The 18690-nt window shown below is 38.9% G+C and overlaps 1 protein-coding gene across 1 annotated transcript in view; it reads left to right on the top strand.

The window, feature by feature from the left end:
• The window catches only part of PRDM6 (PR/SET domain 6), a 72274-nt gene that overhangs the window by 52043 nt on the left and 1541 nt on the right, over positions 1-18690 (top strand). The window contains exons 5-6 of the mRNA XM_075411585.1: positions 2385-2727; positions 12343-12519. Of these exons, the coding sequence (XP_075267700.1) occupies positions 2385-2727; positions 12343-12519 (520 nt within the window). The remainder of the gene's footprint in view (positions 1-2384; positions 2728-12342; positions 12520-18690) is intronic.

Here is an 18690-nt window from a genome sequence, read left to right as displayed (position 1 = left end):
TGTGATCCAAGCAAGCCCTTCAGTTTCACTATGTGTGGAACTTACTAGAGCTTGCATCAAAGACTTCTTTTCCGTTTTGACAGTTATGTGTGTCTATGTGGTGGAAAAAAATGATAATGGATGCCTGACTGACTTCGGTCTAAAGCAACCCCGTGGCTGGCCATACTTAATCAATTACATATAGGATTTTTTTTTTGGTCAAGTACTTGGATGCTTCAACAGCGATGCTAGGATGAACTCGTGTCTCATGGCAACTTAAATACTGAACCATGTAGCAATAAAACAGCAAGATAGCAGGCATTAAAATGTCAAAAATAAACATTCTTTTTAATCTTGAGTTTTAAAATCTGTTGGGCTTGAGAAAAGTTTAAATGAAATTTAATTACTGGCAGTAATGTTTGCTGATAAAACTCATGCTCTGCAGTGTACAATATAGAAATATTATTTTTTCTTTCATGAGCTAAAGCTTACAAAACCTTTATTTGGAAAACAAAGCATTATGGTTAAAATCTCTAAATATTGTCACTTGTTATTTTGCTGTGAGAGAAACCAGAGCTTCATCAACAGAGAGACTGACATGAGTAGATGAAATCCGTCTCTGAGCATGGAGCCAGCTGCAGGCTGGTATAAGACCTAAGTGCCACTTAGGCCCTCAGAGTAGACTTTCTGCTTACCTTCCGCACAAGAGTATTTTTACCGAGTACAAACTCTTCCTCTGTTCCTCATGTCTTTAATATCCTGATCTTGTTGCTTCTGTGGACTTTTATGAATATAATTAAGAAAACTCCCAGTGAACTCTTTCTTGTGTGAGAAAGTTGGCGCAAAATGAAAGTATACGAATTGCCCCTTCTGCTGAAAAGAGACATAGAAGACGTATTTTATGTCTGGAAACTTGTGATAGACAGCCCCATGGGTGTAACTCTACTTAGAGATCAGGTCCTCAGATACTCCAGAAAAGAATAGCCTAGGAAGGACCTCAGCTTAAGTAAAATGAATGGCATATAAGGTTATAATAGTTATTACTATTGATGGAAGATATTAGAACAAAACTCTCTGAAGTAACTGGCATTATTTAAGGTATTACTAAAACATTAGTTAGTATTACATTTTTATTGTATATCAAATAATGTTGGATGATTCCAGCTGACTAATGAAATTTAATTCTCATTATTGCTTTTAGAAATCTATCATCATGACTTGCCTAAACAGAGTTGGTTTCTAATCATCTATTTAGTAGGTGCTATGTGCCTATATGTGAATATATATATATATACACTTTCTCAGTAACAAAATGTGTGAACATATGTAGACATAGACATATGCATACAATATATTTAATTAAAAAATCTCAATTAAAATATTATCTATCTCATGTGGTTGAGTGTGCCAAAATTAGAAATCATGAGAAGGTACTGGGCCCAGGTGTCCTAAATCATGCTTCTTTTTGCATTGTGGTTCAACCTTTCATTAGCTGACCGTATTTTTCCATAGGACCCTTGCTTCATTCACTGCATCATCTAGATGGTACTCAAGGAGTGAGGCAGCTGTTCAACTTTCTGCAATGTGTTGGACCTCCTCCCTTCCTTGTCATGCAACATCCAAATTCAACACTAAATCACTTCTTTCTGAGAACAGCATATTGCATTTGTTGCTGAAATATCTGAGTGCCCCAAAAGCCATAGTTAATTGGTGCTCATAAGACCTTAATGGGACTAGAAACATTTTTTCTTCCTGTTTTTGTAGGTGGGAAATTGATGCACAAAGATATCTCTGCTTATACTTTACTTTGTCTCATGGTGATCTAACTGCTATTTGCCTAAATCATAGAAGTAATGGTGAAGTCACTGGCTTTATATAGTATTGGCTGTGTGACTATTTGTGACATGTAATATATAATATTCTTAGTGGCTGCCCTTTAAGAGGATAAGGGAACTATTGCTGCAGTAGATATTTAAGCCTTATTGTATCTCTAGGAGTGTCTGAGCAAGGATTTTTTTTTCCCATGTTCTCAAAATTCATGCTTGTCTGTGATATAGCAATTGGACATGCTGACTGCAACATGCAGAGCCAGGATATCACAAGCACAGCAGCAATGTCTTTCAGGTGACAAACCCATTGTGCAATAAATGTATATCGCAGTCAGGCTTCTCTGAGTCCTTCCAGTCTCAGACACCCCTTTGCATGAGTTTTCATTTCAATGTCACAGAATCAGCATCACCCATTCAGATCACTGTCTCATTCAAACCCATTTTTGTGCATTGTTAAAATAAAGTTGTTTAGTGTCAAGAAAATGGATGTTGGTATTTTTTTGGTGTCTCCCAACACTGTGTTAGTTTTAAAAAAGTGTAAAAAGGATCTTATTTACTTTTCTTGTTTTCTCCCAGTGAATGTCCCTTCGACTGTAATGGAGGCCATGTCCAGACAAGACACCCTACAGCCATTTAATAAAAGTAGCAAACTGTCCCCTGCCACTCCACAACGATCCATAGTATTTCCACAGACTCCGTGTAGCAGAAATTTTTCTCTCCTGGATAAGTCTGGGTCCATCGAGTCAGGATTTAACCAGATCAGTGTCAAAAACCAACGCGTTCTTGCAAGCCCAACTTCAACAAGCCAACTAAATTCTGAGTTCAGTGACTGGCATCTTTGGAAATGTGGGCAATGCTTTAAGACTTTCACCCAGCGGATCCTCTTACAGATGCATGTGTGTACGCAGAACCCTGACAGGTAAAGCCCAGGCTCTCTTTATTTCTGTATCTACTGACAGCCAGATCCACTGCTTTCTTCTTTTATCAAGCCGTTATCGTTTCCCAAGCCAAACCATTATTAGGAGGAGTCTGTATGACGCAATTCATCTGCTGCTGTGTGAAGTAAGCTGATAAAAACCATTGCTTAACTTCACTATTTGTAAAAACATTTGGTCCCTAAATGTGCACATAAAAGGAAATAGCACAGGATATAATCTTGTTTTCAGAATTGTTTGGTACATCTGATGGAGGCAACAAAATAGAAGGAAAATTTATGAATATCATAGATGGAAAAATGAGGTCAAGATAATTAAAAGTCTCTCTGTCTTCCAAAGATAATCTAACTTGCTGCTCAGTGGCTGTCACAGTCATTTCAGGGTTCACCTATAGTGTGCAATGTGTATGAACTTAATTAAGTACTAAGAGGTAATGAATTGGAATTTTTTGCTTAGTACTATTTTTCTTCAGAGCATGCAAACCCATAAATCGTGCAAAGCTGTCAAAAGGAAATACCTACTCCACTAGTGATGTGGAGGAAAACAGATGCCACTTATTCAATAAACTAATATCCACACAGAAGAAAAATGTTGACTAGATACCTCAGAGTCAAAGTTGGTTTGAAAGTTTGTCAATACAGAATTTTATGGCCGTGAACTGCGGATGAAATTTAGCTGAACAAGTGAATTAAAATTTCAGGTACTCTGACCAGTGGCACAGTAAATATAATGGAACCATTATTTATGAATCAAAGCTGGTTTATTTGACAATTTTGATAGCTGACAGGACAAAAGACGAAAATCAAATTAATTCAATAAAAAAGGCTGCCCACATTTTGTCTCTTCTTCAGCTGTGAAGAAGGTTTGAGCAAAACAGCTGAATCCCTGGAAGGTTGTTCTAAACGCAGAATTTAATTGTGAATCACATTTAACTAAAACACTACCAAAAAATAGCCAACAGGGAGTCTGTGCGTGTGTTTGTATGCATGTCTATGTCTCTTTGTGTACGTGGGTACCTACGTGTACACATAAGCTTGTGTGATTCTGTGGGTGTGGAGATAGTGGAGCATAAACCCAGTTTTCCAGGAAGAAATGTCAAGCATGCTAGGGGCAAAGTAGATTCCATGAAAATCTTCATAGAATTTAAAGAGTTGATAATCTTGCGAATGCAAACAAGCCCTTTCAACATTTTCTGAATTTTACGCTGGCCTTAGCAGAAATAAATGCCATGCTAAGGAAGCTGTAGGACACAAATGCCAAATTAAATGCTGTGGTGTAGAACAGAAGTCCTGAAAGGTCCACTCTACTAAGATTCTTGGACCTTTCTGTTTCCAGTATCAAAGTATCCTCAGCATACTGTAAAGCATAAAATGCTCTGTCAGGAAGTTTAAAAGAGATAGGTTGTGAAGCTCCCCCACATACTTTTTCAGTGATTCATCCAACCAAGGGTGACACCTAGATATCATCCTTTCCTTGACTTGAACCTGTGTCTTCCTTTCTGAAGAACCAAACTGCAGGTAACAGCTAATGCAAGAAGAGCGTCTCCTAATGGGGCTGTTCTGCACTCTAAGGGATAGTTAAATATTCACTTTGCCAGATGAGAAAATGAGAAGAGTTACTATTAGGTCTGTCATTTTGGAGGTTCGAGGTTTAATTTCTGAATTTTTATTTTCTCCTAAGTATCTTGTTTTAAATATTACCTGAAACACAAGCTGGATTTTAGTTCTTCACCCTTAGAGGTGAACACCCTCATTAGAAGGTTACTTATTCGTGACTTCTTACTGTTTTGTCTCTTCTGTGCCTACCTAATTTGTCCATGCAGAACAGCTTAAACAAGAAAGAGTAGAGCATTTTTAGCTCAGAAAAAAAGCTACAGCACAGTAGGAAAATTATCTAGATCAGAAGACAAGCTGTGTCCCCCAGGAGCAAAGAGAGCAAAAGATGATTAGAGAAAGGACTCAGCAGATTTGGGGAGGATAGAGGTGGACAGGAGGTAAGTAAAGACTCTGAGTTGTAAGTGTTGAATCCCAGAAGCTTTCAGGAAGATTCAAAACATTATAGCTAACACTTTTTTCTTGATGTTGATACTTCGTAATTTAGTTGATTCCCTCTTTGGCTTGTTGGGTTTTGTGAATCCTGTTCTCAAGAAACTTTCCCTTGTGTCATAGAGAGCATAAAACCTACATTAGATCGCAAGATACACTTAGGATCAATCTGTTGCATAAATACCAGATACTGCAGTGGTCTGTTCTGTGGCTCTTCTTTTCCCTGTGTACTGAAAAATGGCTTACATCTCTACGTTTTCACTAAACAGGTTGTGCAGGCTGCTTGTGGAGGCCGGTTTTGTAACGCCTTCTTTGTCCCTGTGAGGTGTGCCATCAACATAACTGCTGTAAAACCATTTCCCAGTAGGTCTACTTTGGAGAGTTACATGGGACGTCAGTCACATGAAGATGTTTAAGCTCACTGCAGTTCATCTGGTGTTTGAAGTTACTGGAATAATAGTTATTGCAAATCATAACTGCCCTAGGATATGGATTCTCATATCCCCATTTAGAAATCTTTACAGGTTGAGCTTACATCACAGACAGCCTTTTGTCTTTTAGCAGGTACCAGTAGATTAGCTATTTCGTGATACAGTGGTTGGGAAAGAGTTGTCTTTGGTTTCTTAAACATATTGCATTTCTCCAGATGAAAAATTCCTGAAATGTTGTAGAAAATTTCCTGGAGACAAGAAAATATGGTATGATTTGTGAAAGAATATCTGCCTGCCATCCTCAAGTGCAACTCTCTGGTTTGTATTTTCTCAATGATATCTGCAGCACCACTCTGGCTGATAAACAGCTCCCCATTTATTGTCAGCAATTTGTGAGCACACCAGCCACTATATCTTTGATGTGACTGAAGCAGCAGGGGCCGTTTTCTTTAGGAAATAACTTTAGACTATCTGTTCTGGCTTTGTATTTATTTTTAGACAATGCTGATCACCTACAACACGAGGTGCAGGGAAAACTTCTTTGAATTTATACAGGAGTCCAATTCATAGACTGAAATTTTAGAAAAGCAGACCGCTTGGTGCTTGAGAAATTCAAAAAAAGAAATTGCTTTAAAGTCACTTAGATGCAGAAAATAACTGAACGAGAGCAGACATAAAAAAAGGCCAAAATATACTTAATTTCGTTAGGCGGTGAGAAAAAAATGGTACTATTTAACAGACAAATAATAATCTATTGTGCTTGTAGTTTTAGACTAAGACTAGGATTTTAATTTAAATTAAAATTAATTTTAAATTATTTACTGGTTTACTTGTAATTTACTTCTCCCTTTCGACTGAGATTTTTTTAGTTTGTTATATTTTGTAGGGCTTCCCTTCATACTTAATTGTAATAGGGACTGGTGTGGGTGAGAGAGGCGAAGATTTGAATCCATCAAAATTTGAATTCTGGGACTTTCTGAGCCTTTGGGACTTTTTTTAAGCCTTGCCCACACAGCAGCAGTTTGAGCAACTATTTCTTGAAGCAAGAGTCACAAATCTGTTTTAACTTCTGAAATTTTTTTTGTTTGGTTGGTTTTGGTTTTGTGTTTTTCCTCCCACTGCTGCAGAAATTCCCAATAATCTAATTTGGTGGGTGCTCCAGAAAGGGGTAACTAAAAGCCTTTGATCACAGTGAACCATTTTTAGAGCCGTATTTTTTTCTTTTTTTAAACAGCAACCACTTACGTGATAATGATCCAGTCTCTTTTAATGACATCTTTCTTCTTTCTCACTATGATCACCAGATTCACGATGTATTGGTGTTGAGGGAAGGCAGGTGGCTGCAGTGCCTAAGAGCTGTCTGTGGCACATTTTCATATATAATATGTACATCTGTGTGATATATGTTCTCATTGATTGCCATGTACTTAAGATGGTAATTTGAGGGAAAACTCACTCTGTAATTGTGTCCATGGCTGATAGATTGTGCATGTTATCTGGCCCTCACAATTTGTGTTTAGTCAAAAGATATTGTTGTACTCAGGTTTTGCTCTAGCATCTCAATATTAAATTGTGAGGTGTTTTTTTTTAATAAATAGGAGCTTGAATTTTGAAGTTGCCAATTTAATAGATCCTTTTCTCCAAGATCATGGCTCAGCTCATTTTGTCTTTATCTTTTTCTTTATAGGTTCCATGGCTTTGACCTTGATGTTCTCCCCAGGTCCATTAGTTAATTTAAATCTATCCCATAACAAACCTAAAGAAAGTAAATGTTGTAAGCAAGAGTTGTCTATTTCTGTTCATAGAGTGGCTACGGAATGTTGCTCAAAGTAAACATCATGCTGAATTTAATGCTTGTTCTTGCATAATCTTTTCACAAAGGTTTGCAAACTCCCAGTACTCATAGTTAATAACAACAAAAGGGTGTACAGAGCAGTGCCTCCCCCCTGACAGCTTCAGAAGATTGGAATGCTTCAAGTGCACTAGCTTTCTGCTTTTGCTGGTTCCTCCACAAACATTTGCAAGAGACGATCCCAGAGCTCCCAGTGGCTCCAGCTCTGCTGTCCCCGCTGTTGTGTGGTGCCTGAAGTGCTTGGGGCAGCAGCCGTGCTGCCCAAGGGGAACACCGAAGAAGCAGGGAATGCAGAGTCTGGAGGCAGTGAATGCAACCTAGCCACGGCCACGCTGATGCTAGGGATGCTTCTGTGTGTAAGCTCCTTATGTGTCACTTCGTTCTCCAGGCTCTTAGTTCAACTTGCTAGCAGAAGGCATTCCTCCAAAATACCTTTCCATTAGGACAACAGTGATCTAAGTCTTTTGGCTGCAGCTGTGGTCTTAATGCTGTGTGTTGTATGAAGGCCTGTCCCTGAAAGCTGATGCTGGCCCCATTTTAAAGTGCCCTGCTCTGCTTTCATTTTTTCATTTTGTTTGCAGAGGCTGTGGTGTGACAGCCTTCCCTCTGTGATGCCGTGAAATCCTGCCCTGTGTTCAGCGGAGGCCTGTGTTCCACACTTTGAGACCCTGACATCAATCACATTATTTTTTTACTTCTTCTTAGTCCTCAACAAGGGGAAAAGCGCTTTCAACCGCATGTCAGTCTCTCTTCTTTCAGCTGGTGCTTTTCTAGCTTTTTCTAATGGAAAAAAAGGACAGCAATATGCTATTTTGTGTTTCTGATCTGACAGTGTTTCAATGGTAGAGTTACAGGTATTGAGGAACTCACCATTACAACAGATTCCTCCTCTAAGGGTTGCACTTGGATTCCACATGTCCCTTGAAAACAGCAAATTCATTTCTGAAGGGGCCTCAATAGAAGCCTTTTCATCCCAAAGGAAAAAAATTTGAAAATCTAGTGGAAAAGAATTATAAGATGCTTCAGGATTCTAGTAATTCAGACCATGAATTATTTGCAATGTAGAAAATAAGTTTATAGTGGCTGGAGACACTAGGGAGTCAGGGGTTGGAAAGAATATTGTTCTAGCAGAGGAATAGTACAAGATAAGTAATTAAAGGCTACGTCACTTTTGCTAAATGAAAATCTACAAAGAATCAATCTAAATGTACAGTTGTCTGTCAGCAGCTATTCTAGGTGCAAAGATATGGATTTTTCTATTGTTATCCCTTAACACGCGTTGTGCATGTTAAGGGATCCCTATCCCTTGCACAAAGTATGAGCTTCAGTGAGGTTCAATAAGCCTCACAGGGGAACATGGGTTTTGTACTGGACCTGTACATGATGTAGTTTCACCCAGAAAAAAACAGCTACAAGAATGAGAAGACTGTAGAATGGGAAAAGACATCACCAAATAGCAAAATATTTCAAGAGAATGTGTAAATTAGGGAGCAAAAAGCATTCTTGACTGGTCTTATTTTGAAAATGTAACTTGAAAATCTTGGAAAAGCTTAAAATCTAAATAACTACACAACTTCGTAACTATTACATCACAGTTACTAATTTCTGAATTTCCCTTGAAAAGGCCTGTGTTGCTATAGTGAGCCACCATTAAGTCAGGGACAGCAAGTTTAGGGTGTCTAGAAAAAGTTGGTGGACTCTATGTGACATAAAAGCTATATAGCTGATCAATGGTGCATGGGGTTAGTGACCAACCACGACGTAATTTTTCTAATAAGAGAGTTTGCTTCTAGGTAAGTAGATTTCCTTCCGTTAAGCTCAGACAGGAAGACGGAGAAGTAGAAAAATATGTAGCTTGGTGTTTAATGAAAAACATTAGAACTGCTTTTGATGGCCATCAACACATTATTCTCATCTGCACATTGCTATACATCAGTTCAGCTGTTCTTAAATGTAATTTAAAAATACTATAGGAGAAGATTTTGATCAGGCTTGATTTGCACCTGGAAGGGCCTACAAGAAACTGGCCTTTGTAGAAACTGCAGTGATGAAGACATTCAAAACTCTGTTGTTTCTGGTACATGACAGCTGGAGAAAAAATTTTAATAAAAAAAATTTTTCTACCTAAAACGGTTAGTCAGCATGTACTTTGAGGCCCTGGTACACCTGTTTCATCAAACTGATTACTTTCATGCTTGTGAGTATGTCTGTACATCTGCAAAAGAGTGTTTTATTTATGTAGGCTTTCACATAGGAGTGACTGACATCCATAATGTTTGAACATTAATTTTCTGGAGCTTCAACACATATCTGAGCTGTGACACAGCTAGGCTTATATTCATACAGATACCTTGAAGCTCAGGAAGGTACAATAGGTTCTCGATTATTCCAGTGGAAATGAGTTTTTCTGGGCTAGGACTGCATTCAGTCTAGCAGCACATCTTTGAAAATGCAGCCTGTGAAGACCACCATTTTTGTCACTGTGTCCCTGGTCTTTCTGTCTGCAAACCTCTGCTATAACAAGCTCACCATCTTGATTCATTGTCCCAGTGCAGACCATAGTGACGGCAGAAGACGTAACTGCTACTTCAAAGAGAGCCCCACTCTGCCCGTGTCAATGTACTCGCTGAACCGAGCATTGCTCATGTTCAGTCCTTCTGCGCCACTTTCATTTTTTTAAAAAACAGCATATTGATTTTATTTTCTGCCAAGAAAAATTTCTGAGCACAGTAAAATGGTTACCAGAGAAAAAAATGATAACTTTTATAGTTATTGAATGACTTCTCTTGCTGCTGAAAAAAACAGTAGTATCCAAAATTTGTCAAAATGTGGCATTTTTGAATCTACAGTTGTGCAAATTAGACACAACACTTTTAAATTGTTATAGTATTATAATACATTTATAGGCTTTCTTTTAAAAATGAGCTTTGTTTAATGTGTACCATGTATCTAGCTTGAAACAATTACTTATTTTGCCCATTTTAGCATTAATCAGAATTGCCTGTGTATAACTGGAGAAACGCATCCCCTGCAAAGAGGAGGGTAGCTTCTTTAACAATTCTCCCAAGTGATTTAACAATAGGTGATTTTTTTACAGGACTCTTTTTCTTGAGCGTCAGCCAGTGAAGTGTATTCTGAGTTCATATATTAATATCCTTCACAGAATCACAGAATCACAGAATGGTAGTGGTTGGAAGGGACCTCTGTGGGTCATCTAGTCCAACCCCCCTGCCGAAGCAGGGTCACCTACAGCAGGCTGCACAGGACCTTGTAAACACAAGGACCTTCATAAACAAGAAATCTGTTTCGATCCAATGCAGGGGGTAAAAACATTTTATTTAGCATCACAATGTTTATTAATAACTGGTTTGGAATTTGGAATATTTGCAGACTAGTTACGGTGTGACTTTTCACAGTATGAAATTAATCACTTTGACTGTTAAAAAAATAAAAGATTAATTGGTTTTGTGTAGTGTTGTATCATTTATTGTGGTAGCTGTTAAAAATAGATAACCAGAGGCGAATAGATGTTAATGGTCCCTTTCACTATTAAAAAAATCAATTTTTCTTGGATACAAAATATCTTAATGTGCTGGTTTTGCTTAAAAGTGTTTGATTTGAAAATACCCAAACAAATAAGTCTGCATTCACAAATCATCTCTGTTTTACCAGCACTTGAATTTTCATGTCAAGTATGATAAATATTTTCTGTGCAAATTAACCGTGCACTTGAAGAAAGGAGAAGACTGGGCATGTTACTGAGAAACAGTTATTCAGTACTTTTTTAAATATTATTTTACATATACTCATGTAATTTTTTTAAGGGCTGTGTCATCTAGGTTAAGAAACCTTTCCACAGCTTTCATACATTTCTTTCAAACTTGTTGGAGAGCAGCTAGATTTTAAAATGTAAGTAATTAAAATTGTAAGCTATTGAGTTATTGACAAATACTGAGCTATTAATCAAGCTAAAAAATTCTACAGTCAGGGTTCAGTGCTCTGAAGCACTGTAAAATAATAGTATTTTTGTTCAGTGATGCAAGTAGCCACAATTAAGCAGTTCACTTGACAAATGAGATAGTTCATTTTATTTTGCACTTAATTGAATTGTACATGCTTGGTCACCATTGTCTCCTTCCCTTTAGTTTTGGTTTCTAGCCATTTAAACATATACATTTATTAAGGAGAGTGCAATTAAGTTCGTGTTGGCCATTGGGTCTAGAAATGCAGACTTCAAAAGCTATGCCTTAAAACATGCTCTGGGGTAAAAATCATTAATCTCCCTCTAGAATAATTCTTAATTTTCTTAACAAAAAGTCCAATGAGCTTGTAGGAGACTCACTAACTTAAGTCAAATGTAAAAAAAAAACCCTGTGTGGGAAGCTGATATTAAATCACTTTTACCAAGCAGAAATATATAGACATTATTTCTTCACATTTTATTTTAGTTAGTAACGGTGCCTGCATTTCAACAGTCCTGTCTCACCTTGCTGTCTTATGTCCTTTTCTTTCTAAGTTTGCAGTCTGTTCATTATGATTCTGAAATAGTAACATCTCAGTCAGGTTTTTTTGTTTATTATGTTTTTTTTAACAAACTGTAGTGTTGAAAACCTAAGTTCTGTGTTTCATTTCAAGATCACAAAAAAAGTTTTTTAAGTCTGGATGGAAGAAACGTGATAATTAAATGCAAATATTTTTCAACAGCAGTAAGAAAACAGAAAGGTAAATGTAACATGGTGGTTACCTTTTCCAATGTCTCTCCCTGAAAAAGGTGATCTCAAAAAACCTAGATTCCTTCAAAGCAATATGAAGAACTTAATTGCAAACAGCCACAGAGCACATCTAGGATACAGGTATAACAATCAGGCATATATTTGTAGGGGAGACTGTAGTTAGCACCAACAGACAGGGGATTTCGTCAGTCTCTTAGCTCTGATGTGTGAGGAGTTCTTTCGTGACTAAGGAATACCACACTGAGTTCGGAAGAAATGAGGCAGGCATATGATGTGTAGTGCAGGCTCACGAGCTTGATGAATTCTGTTTCGTGTGACATGCTTCCTGTAGGCTCTCAGTCAATTCCTGCACAAGCATTTCACATTTGCTAAAGAGGTCAGGAAGTTTTAGATACATGTCTCCAAAGAAAGCCCCAGAGAATTGCGCGGGCAGTTCTTTTTGGAAATCGCTGGAAAACCAGGTGCTCCTGCCCATACGGTTTCCTGTTCATGGCAATAGAAAGCACTGATTGCATGGTGTTTCTCTTTCCCGTTGCAGGCCCTACCAGTGTGGTCACTGCTCCCAGTCCTTCTCCCAGCCTTCAGAGCTGAGGAACCACGTAGTTACGCACTCCAGCGACAGGCCTTTCAAGTGCGGCTACTGCGGTCGTGCCTTCGCTGGTGCCACAACACTCAACAATCACATCCGGACACACACTGGGGAAAAGCCCTTCAAGTAAGTACTTGAGGCCAGAGCCTCTGCCAGCTGAGATTATGGCGGGATGTGCATCACTGCTATTCACTAGCATCAGTGGTCCGTACCAGCACACGGCAGAGGTTTCCTTGAAAGCCAAGGCCAGACCTCCAGAAAAATCTGTTAGTGGTGTAGCTAAAATCAGGGTTAAACCAGGCTTGGTTTTGCGTGCCTTGCAAGCGCTGAGCAATTTTCTGTCCTCTGATGAGAACATGGTTGTTTTTATCAAATGACTAGCTGCTGCCAGAGAACCACAGCGGAAAATACGTTCAAGATTGGGACAGGCTACGCTGTAAGAACATTAATATGGCTCCTTACTGTCTGTACGCTGAGGTAGATGGAGCTTTGTGTAAAGCTAATTTGGAACCGGTTAAATATTGGGGAGAAACATGCATCTTTTTTTACTCTCAGAATCACTGCTTAGAAAATGCAACTCTGGCTTCTGTCATAAGTTTGGTAAGATCATAATAATAAATAGACCGTGTTCAGCTGTCCAAGTTATAAGAAAAAAAGCTCACCTGGTCAAGATGTTATTTTATTAAACACACTCTGGTTATTTCTGCAGTTTCTGTTTACTGAAATTCAAGCCAAGCACACACTTGACTCAGAAATCTTCTCTCTACACTCGTCTCCAGCCATAGCACAGCTGATCCAGGTGGATTTTACCTTCAGTTGTGCAAGACTCTGCCTACCTAAAGGGAGGTGTTCTCCAAGACAGAATACAAATCTTCCACATTAGTGTCTGTGCCTTTGCTGAACTGGCAGGCACAAATTTTATGGACATTGTACCTGGAATAATCCCACTTTGGAAGAAAAATAATGTGTTGGTATCAATGTATAATGTGTTGCTATGACTTCAGAAAGGTACCTGACGTTCCCAGGAGGAATGAGAATAAGTGTAGAAGAAGGTGTGCATCTCCCCCTTTTATCCAAGGACTGTATGTCCATCTACTTTTCTCCATTTGTCTTTCTTTTCTGTTTCTGCTGTACTGTGCTCTTGGTCTGGTTAATGTAAGGGAGCTCAGCCATGGGGCCCGGCAGAACCCCTCATAACAAGTTCAGTAGAGATACCAGTAGAGATGCTTTGCCTCCATATATGGTTGAAAGGAAGCAAGTCCCCCATACATGTCTCTGCTGGGGGCAAGGGGACAGAGCCAGGAACCAAAAACTGCGTATGCAGTACAGAAGAACTTGTATACCAGAAATCATGGCTAGGACACAGTTGTAGGTGGCAAAACACGGAAACTCAAAGCATCTAAACATCGACTCCTCTAGAGCCAGTCTGTTGAATGCTCAGAACCCATAGAAAGAGAGCCAAAAATAGTGTGAACAATCAGATTGATTTTATCTAGTTGCTGTGTAAATAGATTTTAGTAATTAACGGAAGAGGTTTCCGGGTCAAAATGGAAAATAGATTTCTTTAATGTTAAGGTGTTACTTATGTGTAACCTTGTTGACTCCACTTAATTTTTTCCCTTAACTTCCTGTTTTTGTCATGTTTCCAATAGATCTGATATTTTACCCCATTTAGAGTCATTACTTTTCCCCTTTGGTTTAGTAATTTTTTTCCCCTTTTCCATAATGGTCTTGACTACAGCACAATTTCATTTGTGAAAGGACTTGATGTATGTACTACAATTAACCACTGGTCTGGGATTTGTTTGTTTTGCCCTGCTTATGCTGAAATATTTAAGTATTCCAGAATGTGTCTGCCCATTCATAAAGGTGCAAGGCAGAGCAACAAAAAAATATGTATTCTTTGAACTGCTTCTTTATGATGTATAGCAAAATTTCATTCTTGTAAAATTTTTGTTTAGTGTCTTCCTGAAACTCAAGAGACAGTAGTACCAACTTCTCTCTGGAAGAGCTGTTGAAGTATTTTCAGTAAGCTGACTAGTAATTTCACACGAAGCTAAAACTGGAGCTGCAGACCTTCCCATCCCTGATAGTCAGATAACGGGACACATACACCCTGATCCTGCAAGCTGTTCAAAAGGGCAGATTTGCCTCCCATGCAGGACTGTTTGCATTTGAGAGAGAAGGGGCAGAAAACTTATCCAGAAATTGATCCACCCTCTTTACTGGAGGAAAAAGAGATAGCTGCAGCTCATCATGATATTTCATCTCCAAGAGCAGGCAACATGTGAGAACTGGTGTTAAATAAGCTTAGGAAAAAACCTCAACAAATTCTAGCAAACAAGAGCCACAAACAGCACAAACAAGATTTCTGTCTCTTTATCATGCAATTTAGGTTTTAAATGTTTGTTTACAAATGGATTTTGAGTGTATGCTTACCAAAAAAGTACAAAATGGAAAAGTCTGTTGAGATACGGTTTCTGTACCTCAAAAAAGTCTATATTTGTAGTGACGTACATAATTCCGTTGAATAGTATTTTACTACTAGCAAGAATGACCATGCATGGATAGTGCTAAATTACTTTAATTCTAGCAAAGTTATTTTAAAAATGACAGGCATAATTTTAAATGTATTACTGAGTTCAATTTCATAGATAAAAATGGGCAGTCAGCTGGACGGTTAACTTGCATCTATTGTGAAAGCAACCTCACTATTTCTAATGCAGTAAAGCAGCTATATTTGTAAGTGGTATCTGGACAAATTACAGTGTGCATGGATGAAGCAGGCAATGTCAAACACAAAATGTGTGTTTGTATGCATATTATTTTCAGAAGGTGTTTTTAAAAATTATGAACACAGGGTGACAGTATTTTAAAATATATCGAATTAATTGTTATTTAAAAAGAAGGCTGTGATTGGTTAAAAAGCTTTTTCTGTGAGAAGGTGCTTTCTTTGTAGGTCCTAGGTAACTTTGGATATATGGTGGAAGACTTCTCTATTTGTTTTTCATTACAGATAACAATGCTAAGTGAGGTTATCTGTAGTCAGAGCTTTAGCCGCATTGCCTGGACTGCAGGTCCAGTTAGGAGAGATTTCTTTTCATGTCATCACAAGCTATCAAGTCAGCCTTACCACTGTAAAGTTTTGTGTATTCTTATCTTATTGAAGTCTCCACTATGGCTGCTGGTCTGGGAACAAAACTCTTAAGTAAATTAAAAGGTAGGAGAAAAACAAAAATTGTTAGCCATCCTCATTTTCTTAAATTCTTCCCCCCCTGTCTCATCCATTTCAGCAAAATTAAAGAATTGTTAAGGGACTTGCCTGCAGAATCAGGGTTATGCAAACATCCAATATTCAGAAGTGAACTGAAAAGAATTAGAGGAAAGATTCTTTCAGATTGAGATAACCCAGGTAGTTTTCATTATTTCTTACTGAAATGCAAATGTGGGGAACATTCATTTTACAATGAATATAGATATTGTACCTGCAGTGACATCTCAGTTTTGTCCTGTTTTGGGTTTTTTTTTTAACCCTTTCAAATGAATTTAAAATCTAGTGTTAAACGTAGGTCTTCAATGAAATCTTAAAACTTTTATTTTGCAAACATCAAATTAAGATATTTTTTCCTGAAATAGACCCTCAGCATTTTTTTCGCCTTAAGCCTTTCACAGAGGTTGGCATAAACTTGGTAATTAAAGCAAGCCTGTCTGTATTCCTCAATGTTAATGTTTTGAAAGCACTGGGAAGCAAACAAGCGGAGTGACGTGACAATGAAGGCTATCTAGCCATGCTCAGAAAACCCAGTACCTTAGAAAAATCCAAAACCCATTGATGTTCATGTCGTTTGTGAACTGAAGAACCATTTTGTTTACTGCCCCCATCCAAGCAAATCACATGGGGAAACCTGGTGGTAGAATGAAGTCTTGCGTTTGATGGGGTTGAAGGTTGTAGTACAACATTGGTCCTTACAATTGAAATGAGGGCACACACACATTGCAAAAAAAGATAACATGGATCTAGTTTTCACTGATGACATCTACTTGTGTGAGAACTTTTAAGTTGCTTCTTTGGATCTATACTGTGTCAAGGGCTGTTTAAATTACTCTCAAATGCCATCAGATCTCTTAAGTGGAAATTAAGTGGTCTCTCAGTTAATAGGTATCGTTATTGCCAGTACTCATACCTACACTTGAGGCTTAACTGAAAATTTGGTGTGTGTCTAACAGCCTAGCTTTGGCTCAGCCCCATGGGTACTTTGTGAGTAGCTGCATGAGAGGTGGACTCTTTTTCCTTTCTGACTGTTTTGGCTACTATTCAAACTTCCAACACAACATTAAACATGTGGCTTGTAGTATAGAAGCATGCACACACAAACATGCACACACATGCTCACCAGTCTCATAGACACAGGTCATTGCGGTGGTTATTTTGCTATGACAAGCTGGGAAAGGATGGTTGACAGAGGGAAAGAGTACATCATAATTCAAAAGAAAAAATATTCCTGTTTTTCCTTCCATTCCTACCTACTGTAAGATAGTTATGTTGACTGCTGTGACACAATTATCTTCACCTTTCCTATCAATTTGTATAGGGCAGTAACTTCTCTGGACCACAATGAGAAGAGTCGTCAGGGCCTTAATGAAGGCCCCTGCCTGTAAGCCAGGTACTTATATATCCAACACTATAGTCTTGAAAACACAATCCACACCCTTTGCAAGTACCTAGAAAATGCTAGGTACCTTGGGTACTATTTGAAGGTTACCCAGGTACATGAGAAAGCCACAGAAATTCGGTGTTTTGCCAAAGGTCTTATTCTGACTTTGCCCAAGGGCTGCAGAGCACAGACAGCACAGCACAACCAGAAGAAATGCTTGGCACCCACTTCTCTCCTGTCCAAAGGGTGGATGCTTGTAACGAGAGATTTATTCTCTTCTGCTCTCTCTTTAGCATCCTTCTTTCCTGTGTCTGTACAGAAGTGTCCCAGAACAGCCTGTAGCTGGGAAGTTAGAACACTCTCATGGCAGAAGAATCTTGTGGACATAGGATGGGAACTCACATTTTAAATGAATATTGTAAGCCTTGCTCTGTGGTTTCAAGAGCAATGCAAGGTGCTGAGTGAATGTGGTGGCCAGCAGGTCGAAGGAGGGGATTTTGCCCCTCTTCTCTGCTCTGGTGAGACCCCACATGGAGTCCTGCATCCAGCTCTGGAGCCTTCAGCACAGGAAAGACATGGACCTGTTGGAGCAGGTCCGGAGGAGGGCCACAAAAATGATCAGAGGCCTGGAGCACCTCTCCTGTGAGGAAGGGCTGGGAGAGTTGGGGCTGTCCAGCCTGGAGAAAAGAAGGCTCCAGGGAGACTTTAGAGCAGCCTTCCAGTACCTTAAGGGGATCTGAAGGAAAGGTGGAGAGGGACTCTTTATAAGGACTTGTAGAGACAGGACAAGGGGCAATGGCTTCAAGCTGAAAGAGGGTAGATTTACGTTGGATATAAGAAAGAAATTTTTTACTATGAGGGTGGTGAGGCACTGGCACAGGTTGCCCAGAGAAGATGAGGATGCCCCCTCCCTGGAGGTGTTGAAGGCCAGGCTGGATGGGGCTTTGAGCAACCTGGTGCAGTGGAATGTGTCCCTGCCCATGGCGGGGGTTTTGGAATTAGATAATCTTTAAGGTCCATTCCAATGCAAACCATTCTATGATTCTAGCCTCCCAGGCAAGATCCAGAAAGGGTAAGGAGGTCTGCCACAGCCTCGTGGCCAGTGGTTTTAATGAGTGACTCTTCTTTTGATCACCTTATAGTCTTTCTGTGATTCACATAGGTTCCCTAGGCATTCTGATATAGTATGTTTCATTTATTTCGCCCAGCACTTAGAAGTCAGGTGTTGCCACACTTGATTTTGTAGGTTATTTTGCAGCTGTGCCATGTCTGGCTTGGTTAGGCAAGGATCCAAGCCTCCTATTACTCAGCAACCAATGCGCTTGTCTTTGTAGTCATCAAAATAACAAAACTATGAAGTTCAAGTAGATGGCAATATCTCATACAGGCTAAGTTAAACCCCAGCCTTGAAATTGATTCTAATGCCTCTGTGATAGATATATATGTATGTATATAAAAATAATACAATAATTTGCAAGTTTGTCAGGCAAGGAAAGGTAGTATATTTTGACACACTAATCCAGTAACTAATCAGTTTTCTAATAAACAATCAGCAGTACACTAATGTGTCATCAGCACTTCAGGAGCTCTGGAGAGTGGATGATCTGCACATAGACATTAATGAATACCCCAAAAATCATTA

This window comes from Opisthocomus hoazin, chromosome Z, assembly GCF_030867145.1.
Source record: "Opisthocomus hoazin isolate bOpiHoa1 chromosome Z, bOpiHoa1.hap1, whole genome shotgun sequence".
NCBI classification, from domain to species: Eukaryota; Metazoa; Chordata; class Aves; order Opisthocomiformes; family Opisthocomidae; genus Opisthocomus; species Opisthocomus hoazin.
The sequence above is the reverse complement of the archived record's forward strand: the minus strand, read 5'-3'. Positions and strand labels throughout refer to the sequence as shown.